The sequence below is a fragment of the Takifugu flavidus genome, chromosome 14 (assembly GCF_003711565.1).
Source record: "Takifugu flavidus isolate HTHZ2018 chromosome 14, ASM371156v2, whole genome shotgun sequence".
Lineage (NCBI taxonomy): Eukaryota > Metazoa > Chordata > Actinopteri > Tetraodontiformes > Tetraodontidae > Takifugu > Takifugu flavidus.
In genome coordinates, this window is record NC_079533.1 from 12,947,862 (window position 1) to 12,972,385 (window position 24,524).

At 45.5% G+C, this 24,524-nt stretch overlaps 1 protein-coding gene across 1 annotated transcript; it reads right to left on the reverse strand.

Moving 5' to 3' along the window:
* Window positions 1–15,549: 15,549 nt before the first annotated feature.
* mpzl1l (myelin protein zero-like 1 like) lies at window positions 15,550–24,208 on the reverse strand. Its single transcript, XM_057053965.1, has 6 exons — window positions 24,005–24,208; window positions 22,634–22,815; window positions 21,727–21,937; window positions 20,091–20,220; window positions 18,511–18,613; window positions 15,550–18,115 (listed from the first exon to the last, which is right to left on the reverse strand). Exons 1-6 carry the CDS (start codon window positions 24,075–24,077, stop codon window positions 18,020–18,022), a joined length of 795 nt encoding a protein of 264 aa, XP_056909945.1. The 5' UTR covers window positions 24,078–24,208; the 3' UTR covers window positions 15,550–18,019.
* Between the last annotated feature and the right edge of the window lie 316 nt (window positions 24,209–24,524).

Below are 24,524 nucleotides of genomic sequence, written 5' to 3' on the forward strand. Positions count from 1 at the left end.
TTTACGTCCTGGGCAAATGGTGTAAAAACCAACCCGTCCTTCCTGTGAGGAGGTTTACTACGACTGCCCCCCCCCCCCAACCTCCCCCCAGCACTTCACACTTCCTCACCCCTTGTTGTCACCCTCAGCCGCGTCTGTCACTGAAGGTGGTGACAGACAGAAGAAGCGCGAGCGGCTGTTTAGCCTCCTCTTTTGCCGCCTGTTGCGACGTGACCCGTTGACCCGACACTCGATCGCTCCCTGACAGTCGCCTCTTCATTTCGTTCCCTGTTGGAATCCGTCCGCCAACTAACGAGCGGCAACTCTACCCGAAAATAACAAAACTTGGCATGCTTCTGAGGTGATTCCAGAAGGGAAGGACCTGCCTGGAACACCACATTAAAGCGCCTGTAGAGTCACATTAAGCTTCCGACTCCCCTAAACCTCAAATGTCCTGAACACTCATTGTCCTGTCCGGAAGGCGTCTAACAGTAACTGAGACGTTCTCTGCGAGATGTTTATCTACGCGGTTTCGGAACGTCTTCCCACACCTCTGCGCTATATTTAGCTTTCTGGGTTAGTGAAACTTTTAAGCCAGACCAAAGAATAATTTTCCGAGGTGCGAACAAATGTGAAAGAACCAGATCTGATGATCTTTTATCCCAAAAAGACTCTGTGTTTTGGCATAATTATACTAAATGTATAATTAGAATATAAGTGTGCGTCCCTGCATCCCTTAAGCGTGCTGGTCCAGCTGAATTATTACCCCTCTCACGTAGTTCCTGTGCATACGAGCGCGTCTCAGCGTGCGCTCAGGATGTTTTCACAGAGTTCACTTCTGACTGGGTGATTTACATCCTCTCAGGCCATCTGATTTTCAGGAGATACGCACGCACGGCGAGAGCCCCAGGAACACATCTGCCGCCGTCCAGAGGGCGGAAGGCGCGTTCAGCGAGAAAACAGGTTCCTGATCAAACTGGTTTAACAGAATCCGTATGATGTTTGAGAAATCTGTCTTAGAAATCTGTTTCACATGCTTGACCCTCACAGCGTTTCCGCTCTCCACTCCGAATGAGAGGATGATGGATATTTCAGAGGTTTTCGGGGAGGCTGTCAAGCATTCTTGCATTAAGTGAGGTTTTTTTATGACTTAGTTTAGCAGCACATTTTTGTACACCTTGGCAGATTGAAGCCAATAAATAATCACAATTGTATTTTGGCTTGGGAAATTGGCTCTTTAGACATTTATTTTATTAACAAGACCAACTGGTAAGGGCTTAGGTGACCAGTCTGCACCACTTTTTTCATGGAACTTCCCCATCTTTAAGGTTCTGGTGACTCTGCCTGTTCACAGAGGCTGAACGTTCCACTTCAGCTTCCTCCAGACTAGGAAAATGCCTGACAACCAAATTTGACCAACGTGACGCCGGCAACTGCAGCTGAACCATGACAACAACAGCAGGAAACTGAAAGGTCTAGCAAACAAGATCTCAACACAAAGCCAGTAGAGGAATGATTAGCTAAACCCGAGAGGCGGCCCTACATATGCGTTCAAGACTGCAGATATTATCCTCACTGTCAAAAGGAAGTGGTCCCGAGCGGTCCCGACCACCTCGGAATGAGTTTTCTGTGAGGGGATCTCGAGACACACGTTAATGTGAGTGATAGCAGCCCAACATTGTCTGTGGGGAAGGAGGCTTTCAAGTATATCTACATTAGCACTGTGGCTGTCCTGCGCTCCCACAGGCTCCCTCTGTGTTGCCCATTTTCTCTTCCCTCTTCTGCTCAGGTGAAAGAGACCCTGGGAACAGAAAGGTTCCCATTTCCCCCAAAAGTTTTCGTGCTGGCTGATTACAATGGAACAAAGATTGTCTCAGTGCGGAGATGCTTATGAGAAACCCAACCTGCAACGGAACGGCTGCAGTTCCAAAGCTAACAGCGTGCGTCTATTCCACGACATAATCTGGGGAGACGAGATTTGCATATTCAGTTTGCAAAAGGGGGCAAAATAAAAGCATGGCACGGTTTAACTGCCATGCGTGGACCATTGAAGGGTATTTACAAATTTCCTTTCCTTCCTAATCTGAAGAATATTAAAGCTAGCATATGGCGTAGCAGCGTCAGGTTAGTCAGTCGGTCTCTCGCTGCACGTGGGCGTGGTCGGTCTGAACTTTCTGAAGGTTTCAGTCAAGCTTTGTACAAAGTGACAACCGCATCAAAGAGATCAGGTCTGCATAAAAGGACGTTTTATGACTCTGCCTCTCAGACGTGCAGCACGGGGAGTTCAAAGCTGCACGCACCGGGGGAGGCGGGCCGCGGATGGAAATTTCAGCGCAAAATCTGAGAGAGGGGTGGAGGGGGGGAGGGCACACGAAAGGCAAAGCAAAGCCTCAAAATTCATTTGATATCTCTCATCAAAGCGCGACGCTAACCTTTTCTCGCTTTGCATTTCCAGCTCAGCGCTAAATCTTCGGTGTGAGTTTGTCACTCCCTCCGCGGCCGAGCAACACCCAGGGGTTGATAGCTCGCGCCTCGCTGCACGTGCTTTTCAGACGCGCACACCTTCGAGCCACATGCTGGGGATTTCTTCAAAAGACAGGAAACGTCGTTTGGTGATTTACTGCGAGGTACTGATGGGCAGTTAAAACAGGAACAATGGCCGGCGCTGATGGGCTACCCTTACCCCGAGATTTAAAGCCCCGGCTGAATGGCCTGGCATGACGGCAGACACATTCGCCGGTTTAAATTAAGGGCTGCAAATCAAACTGTCGAGCTGTTTTTCCCCTTTTTTCTTGAATCTGCGAGCTAAATGTTTTAGGTACTTTGGCATGATGAGGAATAAAACTTGAGATTTCCTCTTGGAGAAGAAAACAACATGATGAACACCTTGGAATGCAGCAAGTTCAACAAATTACATCTAAATAATCCCATCAACACTGACGCCAAGTAAGAAAAAAACCCAAAGCACCATGTACAGATATGAGCTGTGTTGTTTGCTGTTTCCTGGTTATCAGCTTCCGGCCGCCACGTTGTGGATCGATCAGCGGACTGGAGGGTGTCAGAACTGTTGACCATCTGAGATAACCGGGTTCCAAGTCAAGTTGTTTGCTGGAGAACTTCAAATTAAAAGTGCATCACTAAAAAAAACTGTAAAACAGCAGCATCATAAAGTTGTGAACGCACTTTGCCAGTGATCTACGGGCATTTGTGAGGTGCGTTTAAGCGAAAATTGCCCGTAAAGGGACGAGGGATGCCCCGAACTCGGCCCGAACGGAGCTGCAGGATCTGTTTGACAGAATAAAATCAAAGGCAGGGACACACTGGAGACAGGCAGCAGGTAAAGGCTCACCCATTATTCATTATAGGGAGACCGTTGCCTTCTTCATAGCGGCGTTAAAAACACAGATGGCCGACTCTCCTAGATTCCTTCAGCATCTTCGGCTCTTGTTTGTTCAAAAAACGCAGCCTTGTCAACAATGCATGGTCAAAGTGATGGTAGGAAACAGGAAGTGGAAGCAGAGGCAGTGGGTGGTTGTGTGTGGGTGTGTGTGTGGGGGGGGGGGGTGCTGGAGGTGGCAACCTCACCTTCACCCCTCAAACTAATCCCCCAGTAACAAAGACCTACTTCAGTGCTCTGCTGGACTCTCTGCTTTGGCCCCCAGGCCCCCAAAAACCTGCTGTTTACAATTTCCCTACTCCTGCTGCAAAGGAGAAAAATGGGTTGGGGGGTGGTGAGGGAGACCCCGAGGGGACAAAGAGGACACAAAAGTGCTGTTTTGTTTGAAGGAAACTAGGGAAGGAATGAAGTGAGGAAGGATGGAAGAGAGAGAGAGGGGGGAGTCGTGGAGGAGGAGAAGGCCACGTTGGGGATTAGTCGAGCAGCTGCTCCCTGATGGTTCAAACATAAGAGACACTTTTATTTTGACAGGAAGCACGGCTCCAGAGAGCAATGAAAGAGTCGGGCGGGATAAATGAAGGACATACGATGATCTAAAGCAGAGGGTGAATCATAGAAGGACTAACAGAGGAGTAAAGGAGGCATAGGAGGAAAAGAAAGAAAGGAGAAGCGCGTTTAAGAGCAGCTTCTGTGGAGACGGGGGGTGCAGTTCTATCACAGAAGGGAGGGTATCTCAGAGGGTTCGACCCTTTAATGATTCCAGGGCGGTGATTTCAGGAAATCTTGATATCGATGCATTTTTGGAGGATTTATGTGGTGTGGCACGATCAAGATTACATATTATAAGGGATTTGTCAAAGGAATAATCAAAGAACTCTCGGAGACTCTCAGAAGGCCACGGGAAGAACGAGGACGCAGGGAGAGTTTTTCCTTCCTTCCCTTTCCTGAGCCTTTCTCTTTCCATATGGCAGCCATTTGTCTGGAGGAGGTCTGTCAGACATAAATAATAGGTTATGAAAAAACAGTAGAAGGGAGGGGGACTCAAGCTCGCCTCCTTCCTGAGGGACGGCATCTCCAGAGGACTGGTGTCCTTCACAGCATGACGGAGGGGAAAGCGAGACAGACAGAAGGACGGCGAAGGTGACTGAGAGGCTCTGATGACTCCAGGGAAGGAGGCTTGAGATGTGGTTTTGTTGCTTCGCACCCAGGGCAGGAAGAAGACAACGGAGGCATTTGGCGGAGGGGGCGATGGAGCTCGAGTCGAGAGCCATTAAGGACATCTCAAGTCTTCTGATTTTCATCTGAAACCAATTAGTCCCAAACCACGAAGACAACACTGAGCAGTTCCTAAAAACATCCCCTCTCCCTCCAGTCCAGTCATGTGTCAGGCTCTGCAGCCCTCCGCTCGCTCCAGCCTCCCACGTGCACGCGCGCGGGTTTGGGGCGCGCGTGCGGGTCGGTGTGTGTGTGTGCGAGCGTGCACTTAAAAGCAACCGTGATTAACATTCGCCCCAATTCGCTGAGGGACACGCATTCTAAGCCCTTCCTTCCTGCTCCGAGTGGAATTCTCATTAGCTGATAACTACTTTTCAAGAGACTGCTGCATTCCTCTGCTGGATACCAGGGGCCTTGCAGAACACACACACGCACACAACACACACACACACACCAAAGCCACATATACGTACAAGAGCTGGTACGCTGACAGGCGTGACGGACTCAAATTGACGCACTTGTTCAAGTAGAATTTGGCCTTTTTGTGTCATTATTTGTTTTCATACCCTCTTTTGCAAGACCCATAAACTCACTCGCAACCTAAAAAGTTTCCACAAACACAGACAGGTAGGCAGGCAATAATTCCTGATGTCTCCCAGTGTTATTCCACGTCCCAAAAGTAAAAGAAAGAGCGCTTTCTCTATTAGATTCTCACCCAGCGTTTGTGCTAGCAGTTAGCATCGAAACCCAAAAGAATATCTTTGGAAAGAGGTGCGAGTGTCTGTTTTGGGATGTTGTATGGGATAGGGGACGGGGGGGGGGGGTGTTCAGACACCTGGCGTGCAGCGTTCTCATCATCCTCGCACCTCATTTGGTTTCATCCGATTTTGAGGCCGTATAAGATATTGACTACTTTCAGAGGTCTCTGACAGTTACGATGCCCCTGGGTGTGCAGGTTCTGTTGATGGCGTAAAGAAATACGATCACGTGTGGCGGTGTGGAATTTGAGAAAGGGAAAAAAGAGAGAAAAAAAAAGAAAAACCGCACGGGGAAGACGTGGAAAAGTTGCCGGGCTCTTTATGCAGCCACGTCTGGCCAAAGTGTAAATGAGCAAAAGGTGCTCGGTGACAGATTAGTCAACAAATGACCATCTGTCTCATATTCTTCTTGCAGAGCATATACACCTCCTTTGTTTTGCCATCTGCCTCGTGGTTAGCGGTGATTTGGCCCTGTGTTTTTGGACAGCTTCATTTCCAAACAAAGTTTGAGATTTTCCTTGCGTCACTTTAGGTTTCACGCTAACTGGCAACAGCTAACTGACAAGGAACACTAGAAACATGTGATTTTCGGAGCTTGTAGCGTGGCTAGACGGGGTTAGATCATCGGCCTGTCATTTAGAATGAAATCTAAACACATTAATTAACAACAAACTGCTGTCTGTGCTCCCCAGAGGAATTTTGCTGATCACTTAATCTGACTGTTGTGCCTGTCTGTACGAGTGCATTTGTGCAGGGTGAGTCAGGAAAAAATACTTTAGCTTTGTTGCACTTTTTCAGAATCAAAGTTACAAAGTACATCACTGGTGCCTGGAAACCATAAATCTAGAACTGCTTAAAACCAAATCCAAAAGCCCAGTTAGCCAGACTGCAAGTGAGCAATAACGTTTTATAATCATTTCTAGGCTAAGCAGAACTGGAGCGGCGGTGCGGCCGGATTTATGAACGGTATTACAAAGTGGTCTGGCTGCCCTGTTTTCCACAGAGAAATATGATCTACTTATCGACTGGCAACAAGATTTTCAATTTATGGCCTCCTAACAATGTACCTTTGTACTAAAGTATCTCAAAAGGAAACATTAGCACGTCAGAATAATCGGGGTGAGCATTCTATCATGCTGATGGGGGCATTTAGCTCTCTTTTTAATCCTAAAGTTCATTTTTCTTGTTTTGGAAGCACTCAGGTGGCCAGAGGAGTTCCCGCATTCACCATCTAACATAACATAGAGACAGAGAACCACACTGTCACCCAGTAGAATAAAAGAAGAAGGAATATTACAAACATTTGCTTGTAAAACGTGTTTTTATCGTCAGGAGACTCATCCGCTTTACTGCAACCTACCACCAGGGGGGTTTAAAATCTTCCAGTTTCACTGCTGAGAGCTTAACAGTTTATGACTCCTGCAATAAAATGAAGAATATTGGGGACAAACGTTTGCTCTGATGGTCATAACAGCACTTGGGTAACGTACAGACCCAGCTTCCAAACGCTGAATAAGCTGTGACGCAGTGAGGCTCCTCTCTCTCCGAGCCATGGAGGCTCCTCTCTCCCCGAGCCATGGAGGCTCCTCTCTCCCTGAGCCATGGAGGCTCCTCTCTCTCTGAGCCATGGAGGCTCCTCTCTCCCTGAGCCATGGAGGCTCCTCTCTCCCTGAGCCATGGAGGCTCCTCTCTCTCTGAGCCATGGAGGCTCCTCTCTCCCTGAGCCATGGAGGCTCCTCTCTCTCCTGAGCCATGGAGGCTCCTCTCTGCATGGCTGCTGTTGGCCTGCAAGTCATATGTGGCCTCCTCACATTGTTTACCTGCACTGATGAAGGCCAGTAGCTCCTAAATGGGCCAGTGGTGCCACCCACTTGGCTCTCATTCTGTCATTTGTCTGGCTCCTTCCCCTCTCCAGGAACATTTCCCCTCAGCCTGTAAAATGATCACCGGATGGCTACTTGACTTCCTCTTCTGTTTCTCCGTCTGCTGTCCTCTCCTTTCTTCCTCCCATCTCCTCTCGTATTCACTCCCCCCCCTCCCACCACCACCCTTTAACGCTCTCTGCGGCTGACATATAACCTTAATATTCTCCGTCCTCCCTCCCCTGTCCTCCTCCTCCATCACGTTGCATTTCTTCCGTGGCTCTTTTCTTCCCTAAAATGGATGCTGTTCCCCCGGGACTGGTCAGCTGAGGAGGAGGCACTTACTGGAGAGACGCCGGTGCCGTAACACGGATGCTCTTATTTGGTCGTGGAGAATTGGAATCATTATATCTGAGCCTTCTTGCCTACAAATGTCGCTCCTCTGTCCATTCTCTCGCTTTAACTTGATACTGTTTGGGCTGTAGTTGGGCTGTGAGATGCAAGAAAACACCCTGAAGGAGTCACCACTTCATGGAAGGGGCGTCTTTAACTTCCTCTCATCAGTATTTTGCAAGTTTAATCAAGAAACATTTAAAAGAACTTGATGCCCTTAATGGAAACATCTCTGCTTCACAGGTGGTGCTTTCAAAGGCAGCAGGAAACCTTTGACTCATTTGCAACCTAAGCTTTATTTTTCCGATTATTGTGGAAAGTTTAAGCTCTTGATTTAATTGCATCTGTTTTATACTTCCAGTCATTTGGCCGTAAGTTATTTAAGTCAGGGGTTTCGTGCCAGAGGTCCGCCCCGGCCGTTTAGGTTCACCCCCGTCAGGTAAATCTTTTATGGAAGTCAGCTCGTGGTTTCCGACAGCACTCAGGCGGAGTTTATGAAAGGAAGTGCACGCTCCATAATTTATGCTCTAAACTTTCAGGATAGACCTTTTTTGCTTCCAGTACTCACAGGTGAAATTGAATTATGTGGTACACATTTTACATGTGTTGGCTTTACGTGCACGTCTGCCTGTAGGACTCAGGTGGCACCAAACGCTACACAACTGTTGTTTTCCCTTGTTTTAAAGTCTGTTTACTACTCAATATTCTGCTGCTGCAATCTCACCCATCCAAATACCTGATTATCGGCGTTTTAGCAACATTTCCGGTGGGTAAAACATTGTTAGCTGAGAGGAAATGTCATTATTCCTACATAATTATACTCAAGTCCGAGCTGATCCAACCTCTCCGCAGCCTGGTGCCCCCGTTGTTGCGTGATCAGACAGGCTCAGGGGCCCCCGCTTGCACTGGCTGACTCCACTCCTATACAATGGGGTCTTCCGCTGTCACAGTCACAGCTCCGGCCCTGAATACCCGCATGCACGCACACCAACGGCCCCCTACATGTCCACCCGCGAGGAGGCACACACACACCGATAGACAACGATGGATGCGGGGGAACACAGAGGTGCAGCGGGATGAGGTGGAGGGGGGTGGGGGGGGAGGTGCGAGTGGGGATAGCCCCGACCGGAGGCACGCTTCTAGACTTGTGGATGAGGCAGAAAAGCCATTATGGATTGTTATGGTTGGCTGATCGCTCCCTTTCAGCCGCTGAGCTGCACACAAAAGCGGCAGGCAGAAGCTAAAATAATGGATCGCTCCTCCATACACCCCCTCTGGAGCGTATCTGGCTTTATGCAATCACAAATGGATGCCGGGAGGTGGATGGGAACGCTTGCGTGTTGGCGAAATTCATGTGTTTAAGTCTGTCGGCGCATGTAAGGGGGGGGGTGAGAGGGCAGGATGTAATATTTACAAGAGCAGGTGAGTATTTCCTGAATGGGGTTTGAGAGATTCCATTTTCATTGAGGAAAAGGGCCGGAGCGGCAGGATGTGCTAAACACATTAGCTGGATCCTCAGGTGTTACCAGGGAAACAACGCTATATTTAGTAAAACACACACATGCGTGAGCATGGACACAAACACACCCGGTTTATCTCCCACACAAACACGGGGGAAAGGAGCGGAACGGGAGCGGCTTCGCCTGGATGGCGAGAAGCCGCGTTTTCACCAGAGCCCGGTGACACCGAAGCGAGTGATGTCAGCGGGCTGCAAGCGGGGTGACATTGACAGTGGTTGCGGCCATCCACCCATTCATCTATAAATAGACTCGGAGCCATTTATAGAAGCACGATGCGACGTCCCTGTGTGGCTCTGTGCTAATTGGATCGGTCAATATGACAACGAGATGATAGCATCATCTGTCCGCTCCAGATTCCCCTGATGGTGTAAATATAGCAGCTCCTGTGTTGCAGTTGGGCTAAATTTAGCTTTTTTTTGCTGCTTTGAGCAGGCAACGTAGGAGTCAACCCCACGACCTTCCCGCTGCACCGTTCCAGAGCTGAGAGGTGGGTCCCCTCAAACGGTGGAGACTGCTGGATCTCTTTCTCTTCCAGAGCTAAATGTCACATTTTCTGGAGGGGGGGGGGGGGGGTATCTGCAGAGGTGGGTGTCACTGCCTCTGTGGCTCTGATGTGACGTAGTACTCTGGAGCATGATATTATGAAATCGGTTTAAGCTCGAGAAAACATCAACGCGGCGCTGCAGATATAGATCAGACAGAAGTGCTTCTTTTGTCCTCGTTACTCAAAGACAGCAGAGATCATCTTGGCTGTTGTTGTTCCTCCACCTATACGGGTGAGACGCTGACGTATGCGTGTATGATTTTTGCTTTGGGTGTGAGAGGTCCAGAGTTCAAATCCCAAGTCTGCCCTTACTTTTATTAGGCCTGGGACATAAAGGGTTTTTGGTTTGAATCCCAGTTGCGGATCAAGGAGTGGAAAATAGCAGTCGGAGGAAAGGCATTTGGACATTTCCGGAGCGCTGCCGCTTCCTTTTCCCTCCTCCGAGGTAACGACTCCTACTTATTGTGGCGCCTGTCCCTCAACGGCAGCATGTGTGAGCTGTCTTTGCATCTTCATGTTTAGATTGTGTGTGTAAAAACAGCAGCTTTTCCTGTCATTCAGGTTTTATTCCCAGGCCGAAGGAGTTCCCTGTCGCTCCCCGCTTGTGTTTATTCTGCAGCCACCAAAGTGGAAACGTTCAGACATCATTTACACCGTTCTGTCATTGATCACAGAAGGGTTTATTTTATTGTTGTTGTTCTTTTCCATCACTCTTTTCTGCAAAGTAGCGAGTTGGCTGCTCATTTCCATGTCCCAGGTGAAGGGCCCCTGGCTACCGGAGGTAGAAAGCGGCGTTATGAACCGGTACAGGCCAGGGGCTGCATGTGAGGTGTCTCGACACGACTGCAGCATTGTTTCGTAGCGCTCTGTTCATTCAGATTACACTTCGGACATCTCCGCAGCCGTTCATCTAAGCTACTTGTCAGCTACGCACACATGTGCACGTTTCTATACACGACACGTGTGTGTGTGACATCACGTGTCCCCGTGTGACACATCCCTTCCCCAAGAGGCCAGAGCTGGATCTCGGGGTTCAGCCGGTCCTGCTAATCAAGGATTCTTGGTCATGTGTGAGTAATAAAACTCAGCACTGTTTATTTCCTCGGCCTGACCTGTTTTCAGAGCATGCATAAGGGGGATTATGGCTCCGGCGCAGTGATTGTTTTCAGAGCTCTTTGTTTCCAGCGCGTGCGCTAACCCGGACCTCGCCTGATTGACAGGAACAGCCACGACGCCGCAGGAATCGTCGTCTTTTGCCCCAACCTTTTTTTATTTATTTTATTATTTCTTTTAAATTCCCTCTCTTCCTTCCTCTCCTCCTTCCTGTCTCAGCTCTCCCCTTCCAGTATTCCCACGAGGCCGGAGCAGATGATAATGATGATGTCATACCTCCGCTTCCTGGGGATGTGAGTAACTGTACACTGTGTGCCTCGGGCCGCGGAATGTGTTTGCGCGAGTGTGAGTAGCAAGTTTGTGTTTTTCAGCGAGGCCAATCCAGCGATAAAGGAGGAGGGGAGCGCGGCTGTGATGGAGCGTGTGCAAAAACTTCCTGCACAAAATTGCTTCATCATGACATTGATGCAGAGAAGACAGTATTATTTTCCATTAGGGCCCCTTATGATCCGTATTTCCTTTAACACCGGCTTCTGTTTCATCTCTCGCCTAATTGCTTTTACGTCCTGCTCTGATGCAGATGACATCTTTCACCTCCGGAAAATGCCTCCGTGTTGCCTTTTCTATGCACTACGAATCAAAACCGAAAGAGGATGGTAAAAACGGGGTGACATCATCACTTTAAGAAGGGTATGTTTGTATTTCTGGTTTTCTTTTTTGATACCAGAACAGTTTCCAGCTGCCTGTTTTTACAGGCTCAAACTGTAAAATGACGTAAACAGCAGGGAAGTGCAGCTATGTAGCATCTCTCTGCATCCAGTTTGTGTGAAGGATTCTGGGTAGTTGAGGCCCAAGGGTCTGCACGGGCGACCTGTTGACAGCATCAATCAGAAATCATATCTTTGGTCATGCAGGCCGAAAAAAACATGGTATTTGAGCCAATGACAGTCTCAAATATTAATAGGTTAAAATGAATGTATTAGCTACTATTCTGGATGGCTTCTGCCCAAAGGTGATACAGGTTGATCCCACAAAGCAGAACGCCTTTAAAACATGAGAATCTAAAAGGACCGCGACTTGTGAAACCTACCCAACATTCGTTTCCCGCTTGCAAGTGATTTTCCTAAAGAATACTAGCGCCACTGTAACAGCCAGAGTGTCTGATTAACAATCAGTGCGGTTCGCACCTCTTTACTGGACAGCCGATCATCCCGCCCACGGTTTGGTCACGCCGACAAGTTATTTTGAGCGAGGTGTTCGGGTTTTTTTGCTGAAATTATATCGGCTGGAGGGGGAAAGTGAAAATAGATTCCTCACTTCCGTTCTCGTGTAAAGACGTGGGATGTACTGCAAGCCGGGGACAGCTAAAGGACAGCAGCATGAAGCTATAAAACCAGGTGGACGGTGTGTGTGGAGCAGCTCACCTATAAATCAAATCCAAAACCGCGGCGACTCCGCGGTCCATCTGGACCCGGGAGCAACATGTTAAACCGGTCATGAAGCTCTTAAAAGGGCTGCGTTGAGCTGCAATGGTGCATTTAAAGACCGCAACACTCTAGCATGCTGCAGCTGACATGGTCTACCTGTTCGTATTTAAGCATAAACACATCTTTTAGGTATCATAAAGCGGCTCCTTCAAACATCTTCAACTCTATAAACTCAACCTTTGTCAGCGACCAGCTCAAGCAGCAGTTAAACGCTGCCAGCATAAACTGGCACAACCCTGGTCGGTCGTCATCTCCCCCCCTACACTTCCCCCGGCATCCAATTTACTCACCTTTCCATTCATACACACACACACACACACACACACACACACACACACACACACACACACACACAGACACACACACACCCTCCCCCCACCCCCTCACCTTTTAAGGTCAGCACACAATGGCCCACTTCAAAAGGTCGACTCGCTTTGGACATTCTTTCTGGAGGAGGCGGAGGACAATTATAGCTACTCCTCTGGTCTGGAAAAGGATGCTGCCTAAAAACAGGAATGAAAGGAAGCAGGAACAGACCCAAACGGTTGAATGAGTAAGACAAAAGGGAGAGAGGGAGGAAGCGGCAGCTCCTGGATTGACAGGGCCGCAAACCAGCGCGAGATGCCTGGGATGCGTGGAATGTGAACAATTTTGTCGTGAATAGGCTTTAATGTTTGTTTTTTTAGATCTATTTTACACCCCTCCTCCACCCCCTCGGCTAGGGCCTTTCTTCTTTTGGATTTCCATGTGTGAATGACAGGAAGAGGAAAGGGAAAAGGAAGAGCCAATAAGTTAAACTCGGACGTTTCTCTCCCAGAAAAGATGGTGACGATGTAATGGGCTTGCTTACGCATTCACCACCTGAATAGGAATTATTCCATGTCGTGTTCCAGGAAGTAGGAAAAAAGCTTATTGTAAAGCTGCTGAAAAGTTATTTTTAATCATCATCGTGGTTGTAAACAGTTTCGGAACGCGCTCTTCAACTTCCTGCCTCCCTGTTGCGACAGCGGCTGCAACTTTGTCCCCGAAAGGTCTCGAAAAATTGATTTTGCTGGTGTGTGTCTGCACGAGCTAAAATAACCTCTGCTGCCTGGCCGCCGTTCCCAGGATGTTTAAAGCGTAAAAAGGGAGCAAAGAGCGCTGTGACTTCACTTCTAGCAGTTCCGCTGAGGATATTTTTGACCGTCGCAGGCGTCATTGCTGCACTCTGCCTCTGCGTGAGGGCGCGTTTGTGTGAGACATCACAGCTGAGAGCATCGACTGGTTTCCGGTTTCGAGACCAGTGCGTCTGTTCAGCTAAAACAATGGGTGACGGGTTTTCCACACTCAGAGGAGTCACAATCAACTGATTGCAGTCTAGGTTGCGGATCATTTCAGCCTCTGCTTCCATTTGCCTTCTGTCTTTTTACCCAAATCAGCTGCTTTTTTTAATGAGAAAAAGGAGGCGACTGATGTTCACAGCGGAAGGTCAAGCATCCTGCTCCGTCAGCAAAACAAAGCCACAACTTTCTGTATATAAAAAAGAAGAATTTAGACACCTCAGCCACACGACGCCTCACAAAGCTTCATTATTTGGGGAGCTGGGAGTGAAAAGGCACCTTTTTCTGCACTTAACAGGACAAATTTGCGCCAGGCTGAGCTGTAAATTCATGTCGAGTGAAGCCATTCATTGAAGCAGTCAATCAGATCAACAAATCCAGCCTATTTGGATGGAATCATCCATCCAACCATTTTTTTTGGTACTACAAATGAAATGAGGCTGTGACCTCTCCAGAGCTGGGAGGACTGATTGTTGTACTCAGTGAAACCCCACCAGAATGTGTCTGTCCTGGCTAAACGGTTGTCAAAATGCCCCCTTCTCAATTTCGCTGTCACCCTTTTTGTCCCCCTCCTCAGGGAGCAGTGGCAGATTTGGAGGCCAGTGTCAGCATTTCCACTCGGATCAGCTGACGGATATGAATCCCCTGTTTCCGTTTGTGTGTGTGTGTGTGTGTGTGTGTGTGTGTGTGTGTGTGGGTGCTTACAGCAATGTCGACAATGCATCTCTGTTTTCATGATGAGGCCACCAGAACAGGGTGAGGGGACAGAGGACACTGGAGGGGCGGCCATAGGAGTTCAGAGACATTTGCGTCTAAAGAAGCTCCCCCTTAAATGGATCTTCTACCCTCTAACACCCACAACTCCAGCTTTTTTTTGTTGGTGGGAACGAGTATAATTGGCATCCACCCCCAGGTCAAATGACCCTGCATCACACCCAGATTTTTATCGGCCCTGGCTACAGTCGGCAGCGGTGGGAACGCTACATCCAGATCAACGTGGGAATTTACAGCCCTTTTCCGGTGATGACAGATGACCTAACTGTAATCTGCCATTTCAGACATAAACTTGCTATGTCTCCGTTCCGGCGTTCAAACGTCGTCGATATTGAGTTTGTCTACTCTGGAAAAGTATAGAAGAGCAACGTTGCCGCCATCTTACATGCTGCTTTCCTTGTTGCTTTGCAAAGTTTACTAAAAAAAAATGTATACTTGAAAAAAAAAATCACGACACGGATGTGAAGAAGACAGGAAATAGAAGTGGCAAAAAAACCAGATGAAAATGTGTTTCTGTGTGTGCGTGCGTGCGTGCGCAGGCAGGCAGCATTTCATGAGACCATCACCACCATCGCTGTCCACGTCAGGCCTTCTGCTCCGTTCGGGAATTTTAACCTTGGAAACACTGACCTCTAGTGGCCGATCGTCAAATTTCAGCCCACATCAACGGGGCCTGATTCGGTCTCACTCCATCCGCACAGGAAACGATCCCTCTGGGGCCTCTGAGCCCGCAGTAGTCCAGTCCTTTACCTATTGCTTCCCATCCTTGTCTGGTAAAATCTCGACACAGATCACGCACAAGCCATCTGTATTTCCCTCAGCTCAGCTGTGCACTGGTGGATGGAGACTAGTTTGAGCTGAGAATGATCGTCTGGCTTCTAACCATCTTCATCCAGGTTATAATGCTCTACCGCGTCCCCAACCCCAGGAACCAGGACAGCCAGCACCTGCTGGTCTCTTCCGGGGACAGGCCCAATCCCAATTTTCTTAATCTGAGTCCAGGAATTTTGGACAGGTCTGTGGACGACCCTCTTCCAGTGGGAGATTTGTTTCTAACCCTCCAATGCAGGGAGACCCCCTCCCCACCAAATCGTTAACGAGAAAGGTCACCTTATTAAATCTCAGTATTACTTAACGCTTTACAACTGACATTTAATGTTGGAAAGATAAAAGGAACCCACTCAAGTATTTGGCCATGGATAACTTTTATATAAAATTTAAACCATTAATGCAGATGTGATGTATAAAAAAAAAAATACAATGATATTGAAAATAAAGTAAATTTGGAGCAAACGTTCAAGTCAGCTGGTGAAATGCAAAAGGCACAGAATGTACAACATTCCAGTTTTAAGGAAATTACACTGAGAGCATCAATAGACAAACGGAAAAGGGAATTTCTTTTCTTAGATATGAATATTTTACAACATAATTACTCGTAAAAGCACACGACGAAGAATTTAAGACTTACGTGAGTAAAAATTTCCTACCTGTATTTACTCTTCAACAACATGGATACACTGTAGATTTTGCTCGTATTAGAAAATCTCTGGATTTTAGCATCTTACATTACGGCACAATTTCTACAACAGCACTGCAGCCAGTAACAGCAAAGCAAACAGCAGGTAATGCATCACGCATGCATTTTTCCTTCATTTGGGGCTGTACCTGGACTATGGAGAGAGCAGAAAGACACATTAACAGAGACTTTAACGGGTGAATCTGGAAGACGAGAGCCGTCGCTGTTGTGTTCTCAAAGCTGTGGTCACTTGGACAGGGGCCGATTTCAGACAGTATCAGGGAAATCAAATGCAAACAGTAATTCAAGCGAGGCCAGACGACCCAGACGGGCCCCTTGGAAATGGAAAGGTCATAAATAAGCCTGGACAATCAGAAAAAGCAAAACAGCAGCAAAACGTATGTAACTTATTCCTGTTAATCAATTTACACAGATACACAATGTTAGAGGCATGAACAAATTCTGCTGGGTAAAAAAAACCAAAAAAAACATTATCTGACCCTGAAAACTTAAAGCTTGACCCTTAAAAGAAAATAAAGTTCGTGAGCACTATAAAGAATCTGCACTTATTAAAATCCAATTGTGCACAGTGAACAGAGGTCTAACCGTAATCCACTGTTAGATGTAGATATGTGTCTTACGGATGTCAACTTAAACCCCACAGTTATGTACACTTTGGAACCCATCGGATGTGACCGGCTCAACGCTCCGCACAGGCTCTGCATGCATCCCAACAAATGGCAACGGACAATTAAGACCGAAGACGGACAGTTGGAAGAGTCACAAGCTGGGAAAAAACAAAAAAGTGGGACCATCGTCCAGGGAAGAAAAAAAAAAAAAAAAAAGAAAGCCAGACTGGAATGACTTACAGTAAACTGCACATTATCTTACAGGCACGAGAAACATATACAAAGAACTGAGCTTTACTGCATTCAGGATCACAAAGCTGAAGCTGCAACACAGATATTATCATAGTCAGCAACCGTCGAGTCAAACACAATCTCCAAAATTGGACTTTTCAATGTTATATGACAGAAAAAAAAGCACAGTGGAATGTGTTTTAAAGCTTCACAGCTACTTCAAAGCAACTTCGGATATTTGGCCCAATAAAACAGAATGTACTTAATAAAGATATGAGGATGGATATTTTAGCATTTTGCAGACATGCAAATCAGGTTTTTAGCATCAAGACGTCCTTATTTTCACATCGGCACCGCACAAAACTTCAAAGAAACAAAACGAAACAACGAACAAAACCGAGATGGAATGTTGCCGTCACAGAAGCGTCCTCAGCATGGGATCGGAGGGAACGTTCATATCAGACGTAAACTACGAGGGGACCATCAGATTGGTGCTCTTCTGTGTTTTGGACCGAGCCCATGAAAGGACACTGAAGAGAGGAAAAACTGAAATTGCGTTTCTGGTGAAGCCACGTGCACGTGCACACACGGGCCACATTTCTGATGCGCACCATCTTCCCTGGAAGCCCATCAGCCCGTCCTCTGATTCATACAGTAGGAACACTAACTCTAAAGAATGAATGTGTCGAATTTCGTATCATGCATCGATGTATGAAAGCAATAGCCCACAAAGGTAACGTGCACATCCACGTCCCTCTAGAGGTCCCTGCTTGCAGCATAGCACCTTCGCCTGCACTATCGGGCTGTACGAGCAAACAAATATAAAGACGTATCAGGAGACATTTCCGATTCATTTGCCTCCTGTGCACCCGATCGTTTACCACGTGCACGAGGAAGCAATATTTTCTGCCTTCAGTGTCCCACAAGGGTCTCTAAAGTTGTCCGATCAAACTGACTCAGGTCATCTTTTGTCCTGCTTTTCATCTTAGCTGAGTTTGAGGGGCGTTTATAATCACCATATCAATGGTTATTTACAGGAAGGATGACGTTCCATCGGTTTAACAACCCATAATTTGGATGATAACGCTTGACAGCCTGAAAGTAAACGTGATGTTTGAGCCTTCGCTGTCACCCTTTTGTCTTTACGAGTGTTTCCAGAGGACAAAATACGAAAAGAAAAAAACAAAAAGAAGAGAGAAAACTGCACCATTTCTCCAATGTTCCCAGGAAAAACAGCTGATAGGGAGCTCTGATGAGTTTTATTTTGGTCCAGGGGTTGTCTTCAGTTTTTGCGAATGTCGGCGTACACCACCGGTTCATTCTTATGGAAGGAGTTCTTGCTGCCCGAGTGATCCAGCTGTGCGTATATCACCGGGCCCTGGAACACAGCGAATCAGGACAGAGTGAGTCAAAGGTACAAGCAGCCATGCTCAGCTCTTCTGGGGTTCCCGCCGCGCCGCTTAAATTACGGAAATAACACAAAAATAAATGTGGCGACATTCTGAGGTGATTTGTTAGTGCAGTCTCCTTCTTTTGTGAGTGTTGGAGGCTCCCGGCTCAGTTTCATTGAGTCTTTATTAGCACTACAACTACAGCTGATTTCTAGAATCACTCAAACAACAATATGAGAGGCGTGATGGTGCGTTTGTGTCGCCGGTTCCCTTCGTCCGCTCAGAACGGCGTGAAATATCTCGATTTTCGCTTGTATCAATAGAAATAAAGTGTTTTACTCAAATGCCGGTAGGAGCTGCGTATTTTGTCCCCGGTTCGTACCTGCAGTGGAGCCGTGGGACTGGTGGGCCTGGAGTCTTCCAGACTGGACTCCACCTTTTGAGGCTTCAGAGCCTGAGAGTTCAAGCTTTCCAAAGTCGTACATCTATGTTAGGGTTTGGCGTGGAGTTGAGCAACCATTGGTGCGCAGCCAGTGGGACACAAATGACATGATGATGGAGAGGACAAAAATAAAACCATGAGAAAAGAAACTCAGAACATGGGAGGAGCTGAGAGCGATGGAGAGCTCTTATTGGACAGTGAAAACAACACAAAACTGATGCAAGTAGGATTAATTTAGCCTGAGGTTGTCGTTCTATCCTCCGGTAATCTAACAGCGCATCTATGATGCTGCAGCTCAAGTCAAACAGAGGCTTCACTGGACTTTATAAATTTCAGAGTTCTCCTCTTTATGTGACTGATTTCAAGGATACTGATGGAGATGAAGACAGGGGAAGAAGGAGAAGAGGAGGAAGAGGAGGAAGAGGAGGGTAAGTTTGGAATGTTAGAAGGTGACGAAGACACCAGGCTGCAGACGGCCTCACAGACACGTTAGGACACAGAAATGAGAATGGCTGGCACCAGTGGAAGAACCAAGGAAGACTCCACAATCCATCAGTGTCTCGGAAGATCGCCGACGGCAACGGTTAAACCCATGGAAACGACAGTTTCAGCCGGAATCTTTGCCATGAGCGGACAGCAACAACTCGAAATATCACCCAAGTTGGGGAAGAGCTTGTTTTGGCTTTTTTATGAGAAATAACTAGGAGCAGAAAATTATGTTGGGACGATGAAATCTAGCAGGAGAAAAATAGATTTGGAAAAAGAGCTCAGTCAGACGAGGTCCCAACATCCTCTTTAAATTCCCTTTAGATTTCATGTATCATCTAATTATTATTGTTAAGATTGGTTTCACTGATTGGGTTTCAGTAGGCAGATAAACAGATCAAGTCGAGGTTTATGAGAAGAAGATGGAAGGAATCAGGCTTCCCCTTTCTGACCTTTCATTTAACGACAGATTCCTGCAGCTGTAAGCAGCAAACAGTCATTTCACTGTAAACTAGATGCTGCATGAAACCATCGCCAGTGACATTTGCTAGTAATGGTCTTCATTTGTATAACTATTACTAGAAAAGAGAATGAATAATGATTAAAAAGAACAATGAAAAGGGGCAAATTTAGGTCAATGGCTGCTGAAAATGGTGTGGGTTTTAGTTAGTCATGCGTTTCACTCTAACACATCTAATATCAGGGGCTAAATGTGCTGATATGCCAAACCTGCATGTTATAAATGTGTTATAAACTGCAAACAGGCCTGTTTCTGATTTCATATATCAAGATCAGGTTTCATTCTGAGAAAACCCGAATAATCTAAAGTCCAACAGGAACAATCAATATTTAGTGGTATTTAAGCCAAAACTGTGTTTCTGATTCACTCCTCTACTACAGATATTTTATTTATATATATATTGATCACTTATGTTTCTGTTTTTCTCCAGACCTTTTTGTTTGGCCTGATTTCTTCCAGAAATTACCATTTTCTGTCTCGTCCTCTACAAAGTTGCGAGCGCGGCGACACTCACCCTTCATAATCGTGGCGGTTGTGAAGCATCCTCATGGTGATGCAGACGGCAGCAGCGATGACGACCAGCAGGAAGAGACCAGCGCAGACTGATCCAACTATGACAGCTGTGTTTGGCTGAGGAAGAGATTCTGGACACAGAACATTCCTGCATTGAGAACTCCGATGAACGGGTCTATGAAAGAACAGCCAAGAGGATGGCGAAGCCAAATACAGGGTCCTTCTTTTTTGTTGTAAGATCATTTTCTCAGACATTATAATATATTGGAGTATAATTACATTTCATAAGAGTCGATGGTCGTTAATGGCAAATGTATAGACTTTAAGAGTCAAGATTTGCAACCTGTACTATTCATGACTTTTGCAGCATGGCAAGGTGCTCCATCATGCTGGGTTAGGCATTGTTCTTTACCACTTCGTGGTTTTTGCCACCTCTTCACATCCCTTCTCTGTGAAAGCCAAAGGGAGTCCATATTTCAGCTTTGCATGTTGACCAACTGGTAGTATTCGATTTACCTTAGTCAATTAACCTGTTAACAACAACCAAAATGCCTAATACATACTGTACTCTCGCGAGATCTTTGATGTGAGAATGAACGAGAAAGTCATAACGACTGTATGTCGCCATCTAGTGACCAAAGGCTTAACTAAAACACAAAACACAACAGCAATATCCTTGCCTGTGAGGTCCATTTTGTGCATTGATGACTGCACACCTGTCATTGTATCCCAGTCAGTTACAGTCAAGTCACTCAACATTTTAACCTTTCCTTCAGTGATAATTTCCACCTTAACTACATAATATTTGTTGCAGGATTATTTTCAATTTCATGGCAATGAGACGCGTTCATCTGCTCACTCTTCATAACTACATTAACAGATTTTTTTTTTTTTTTTTTACAAATAAAACGTCCTTAATTGGTAATACCTGAAGTTGATTTTAAGTTTGATTGACTTTTGTTACTGTCTGAAAAGAACTAAGTTGATTTGCTAGGGGTGGGACGAGATATCGTAAGATATCGCGATATTATGACGTCACAAGACGTCTCGGTGAGGGTCTGGGTTGTTTTGTTGTGTCAAAAAAATCCACACTACCAAAGAATGTGGCAGGTCCACACGCACTTCCTCTGCTGACCTGAGGGGGCAGCAACACGCCTTTGCTGAATCTAGACTACCGGAAGAAGAACAACAACAACAGAAGCTATGAGAGGTTTAGCATGAATCTGAAGGGGGAAAGCATCGTCCAAGTTGACCCGGCCACGTATAAATCTGATGTATGGCACCTTTTTGGGTTTGTCAGGGGTCATTATTGACGGCGACCGAATGACAGACAGAACTAAAACAATATGCAAGCGCCGTGAGTGTTTGACACGGCGGCTAACGCTAGCTGCTAGCTGGCATAAACTTTAAGTCTGTGTTTGGACTCCAATTGCAGGGTGGCCCTTGACGTTTTTCCACTTTAAAAAGAGAATCTCTGTCTTATTTTTGTTCAATTTTATATTCAGATTGAAACTCAAAAAGGACAGATATTCAGTTTACTTGAAAAATTGAAACCATTTGAAATGCACAGGCATGGCAGTTATAATTTGGCTTTTCTGTCCTTTTCAAAACATTGCATGGTGAACTGAATGACTTACCTTTCAGCACAACTCTGAGCTCAGTTCGAGCTGGGGTTCCTGTCACATCTGGCGGGTTCTTTACATCACAAAAGAAGGTTCCGTTGTCAGTGAACTGAGCCGGACTGAGCTGTATCGAGACATCTCTCTTGTTGATGTCTCCAATGAACTGCACTCTGTCTTGGAACTCGGGTTGTCCAAGGAATCCTTTCCCATTAGTATAGTACAAGAGCTACAAATGGGGGAAAAAAACAGGTTATGGGGATAATGCAAATTTCCACTGATCTCAAACCTATTCAAGTTAACAACAACAGCAAAAGAATCTACTTTTTGTAAACGTTGTTTTCACTAATTTTGGGACTTTTTCCATGATGAACAATGTAGACAAAGCAGCCTCAGACAGTAGATGTGAGAGAACACGCAGCTTCCCAAAAGTTCTAGTCTCATCCGTACACAGAATATTAGCCTCTGGGATCATCAGGATGTTTGTTGGTAAATATGAGATGAGTCTTTGTGTGTTGTGGGGCACCTTAATGTCACCTTGTGTTTGAACATTGTGCAAGTTCTGAATGTGTAGTTTGTCCTGTAGAAGTCCACACACATGCATATTAGAATCAAATTTATTTTAATTACGCCACATTCATTACATAATTGATTGACAAGATTAGGTTTTTAATAGAATAACCAACTGGATTATACATGCTTTGAAAAAAGCTATTCAGACTGCTCCAAGAAGCGGTATCCAAAATCTGCAGCAACAATCACATCCAGCCATTTCTTTTTGTTGACAATAGAAAAATAACCTTGTATCCCCCTGAAAACTACAACAGTAAAGTCAAATCAACATTGTCATTTTTCTAAATTTGTTTGTTAAAACTTAATGAACACGTGGAGCAAAATAATACACACTGAACTACAAAGCACTCACCACATACGGTCCATTGTGGAACGGATTGTCTGGCTGACTTGACTGGAAACTCCAGGTCACTGACGTGGCACTACTGACCACTTCACTGGACTTAAAGGTGCAGCGGAGGATCCCCGTGGTGCCATTCTGCACTATTACTTCTGAGTCTGCATGGATATGTATTGCTGATGAAGGCTTTGTTGCTGTTAAGGAGACAGAATAAAGTCAGATGACGGATATTAGATGACAAAAGTCTTACTAGGCTTCAGTTACCTTATTTATATTTAATGTTTTTGTCACTCGAAATTGCAAACTGCAACTGAAACCGTTTTAGTTATTCTGTTCCTTGTCACACAAGCACAACAGAGATCTTCACTTGGATAGATCCAAATGCTAATGTAGTTAGCATTAACAGTTTTGTTAGCATGAGCCAAAGCTGGAGAGTATGCCGTTGTGTGTCATTTTAAATCGTATTTCTGTTATGGCAATACTAGTTTTACATAATTATGTTAATATGCAAAACAATGTTTTAACATAACTAAATCAATAAATAGTAAAATATTATTAGTCATCTACTAGTTAAAACTTAAAACTTTACATTAGCCCTCAGAGCATTCATTGCTTATGAAAATGGACAGCTTCTTTAAACAGTGTCATTTCAATCATGTCAAACTCAAACAAAAAAAAGCTTTAGGGGAAACTTGACAATCAAACACAAGAACACTGCTGCAAAAATAACACTGAGGATAATTTGACAGCAGGAAACAAAGACCATGTTCCATCAGTTTCCTGCCATTATAAATCTGAGATAAGGGAAAGCACCAGTCCGTGGGCGCCTCACGTGAGAGAATATAGAAAGAAAATATTAACAATTATTTACACGGGTTTCGGTTCCCATTCTTACGCCATCTGTTGCTTAGAAAGGAACAATAGGAAAGCCCCTTTTTAAAATAAGACGGAATTACCCGTTTTATCGGTTGTCTATACTTTGTCGTACCGTGAATAACGACGATTATGCAGAAATTCTACTTTAATCTGATTTGTCTTTCCCGAATCCTCCAGATTACGCAATCGTCAGACGGGTAAGAATCCCAACCAGTCCTTCTTATCTTTTAAAGAACATCTGCAAAGGGCGGAAGCACTGCACCAAATCCAACTCAGATTTAAGCCTTCTTAAACCAGCCTCATCTACAGTCAAAATAACTATCTTAAATCACCAACGTCGTTGATGATAAACATTATGTATGTGAGTTTTAATGTAAGAAGTGAGATTTCGGATAGAAATTTGGGTGTAGCTATGTGTCGAGCTAACTAGCTAACTCAGTCTGCACACCGAGCTGTTATAAAGACATTTCAAACGCAGTTTGACCCGGATTACCCAATCATACTCACCTGTAACGGCAAATAGCATTAAAACAGCAAATGAAAATCCCCGATAGGATATATTCGCCCGTTTCGGTAACATTATGTTAATGTAAACAGGAGTATTCTTTCGTCGTCTTCTTCTTTTAAAACCGCCGTAAAACCCGTGTCTTCGTCGTAAAATAGTAGTAGTGTCGTACGTACAAGGTTCTGCTGCTGCCCCTAAAGGACGATGAACTTTTACGTATCAATCTGTAAAATATCGACAAAGCGTCCATCCCGACAAACAGCGAATAAAATATTTAAAATTAAAAGTAAAAAATATATATAATTATTCCCTAGATATTAATTGATTTTCTTCTGGGAAGCATCTGGTAAGAAGTCCCCTTGAACCGTTTCACATAATCCCAATCATGTAAAGAAACTACAAACAATTTTTTTTTAAAAAAATGATTGCGTATAATAATTAATCATTTCGCTTTCATTTGCACATCGGTTTTAATAAAGGATTAATGAAAAAATTAAATAAAGCATAATAAATATAGTAAAG

Excerpts from the sequence above, each read along its gene's own strand:
- mpzl1l (XM_057053965.1), bottom strand. The coding sequence starts at position 24,077 with ATGTTACCGAAACGGGCGAATATATCCTATCGGGGATTTTCATTTGCT. Across the intron at positions 22,816-24,004 it reads AATGCTATTTGCCGTTACAG|CAACAAAGCCTTCATCAGCA; the intron begins GTGAGTATGATT and ends TCTCCTTAACAG. Across the intron at positions 21,938-22,633 it reads TCCACAATGGACCGTATGTG|CTCTTGTACTATACTAATGG; the intron begins GTGAGTGCTTTG and ends CCCCATTTGTAG.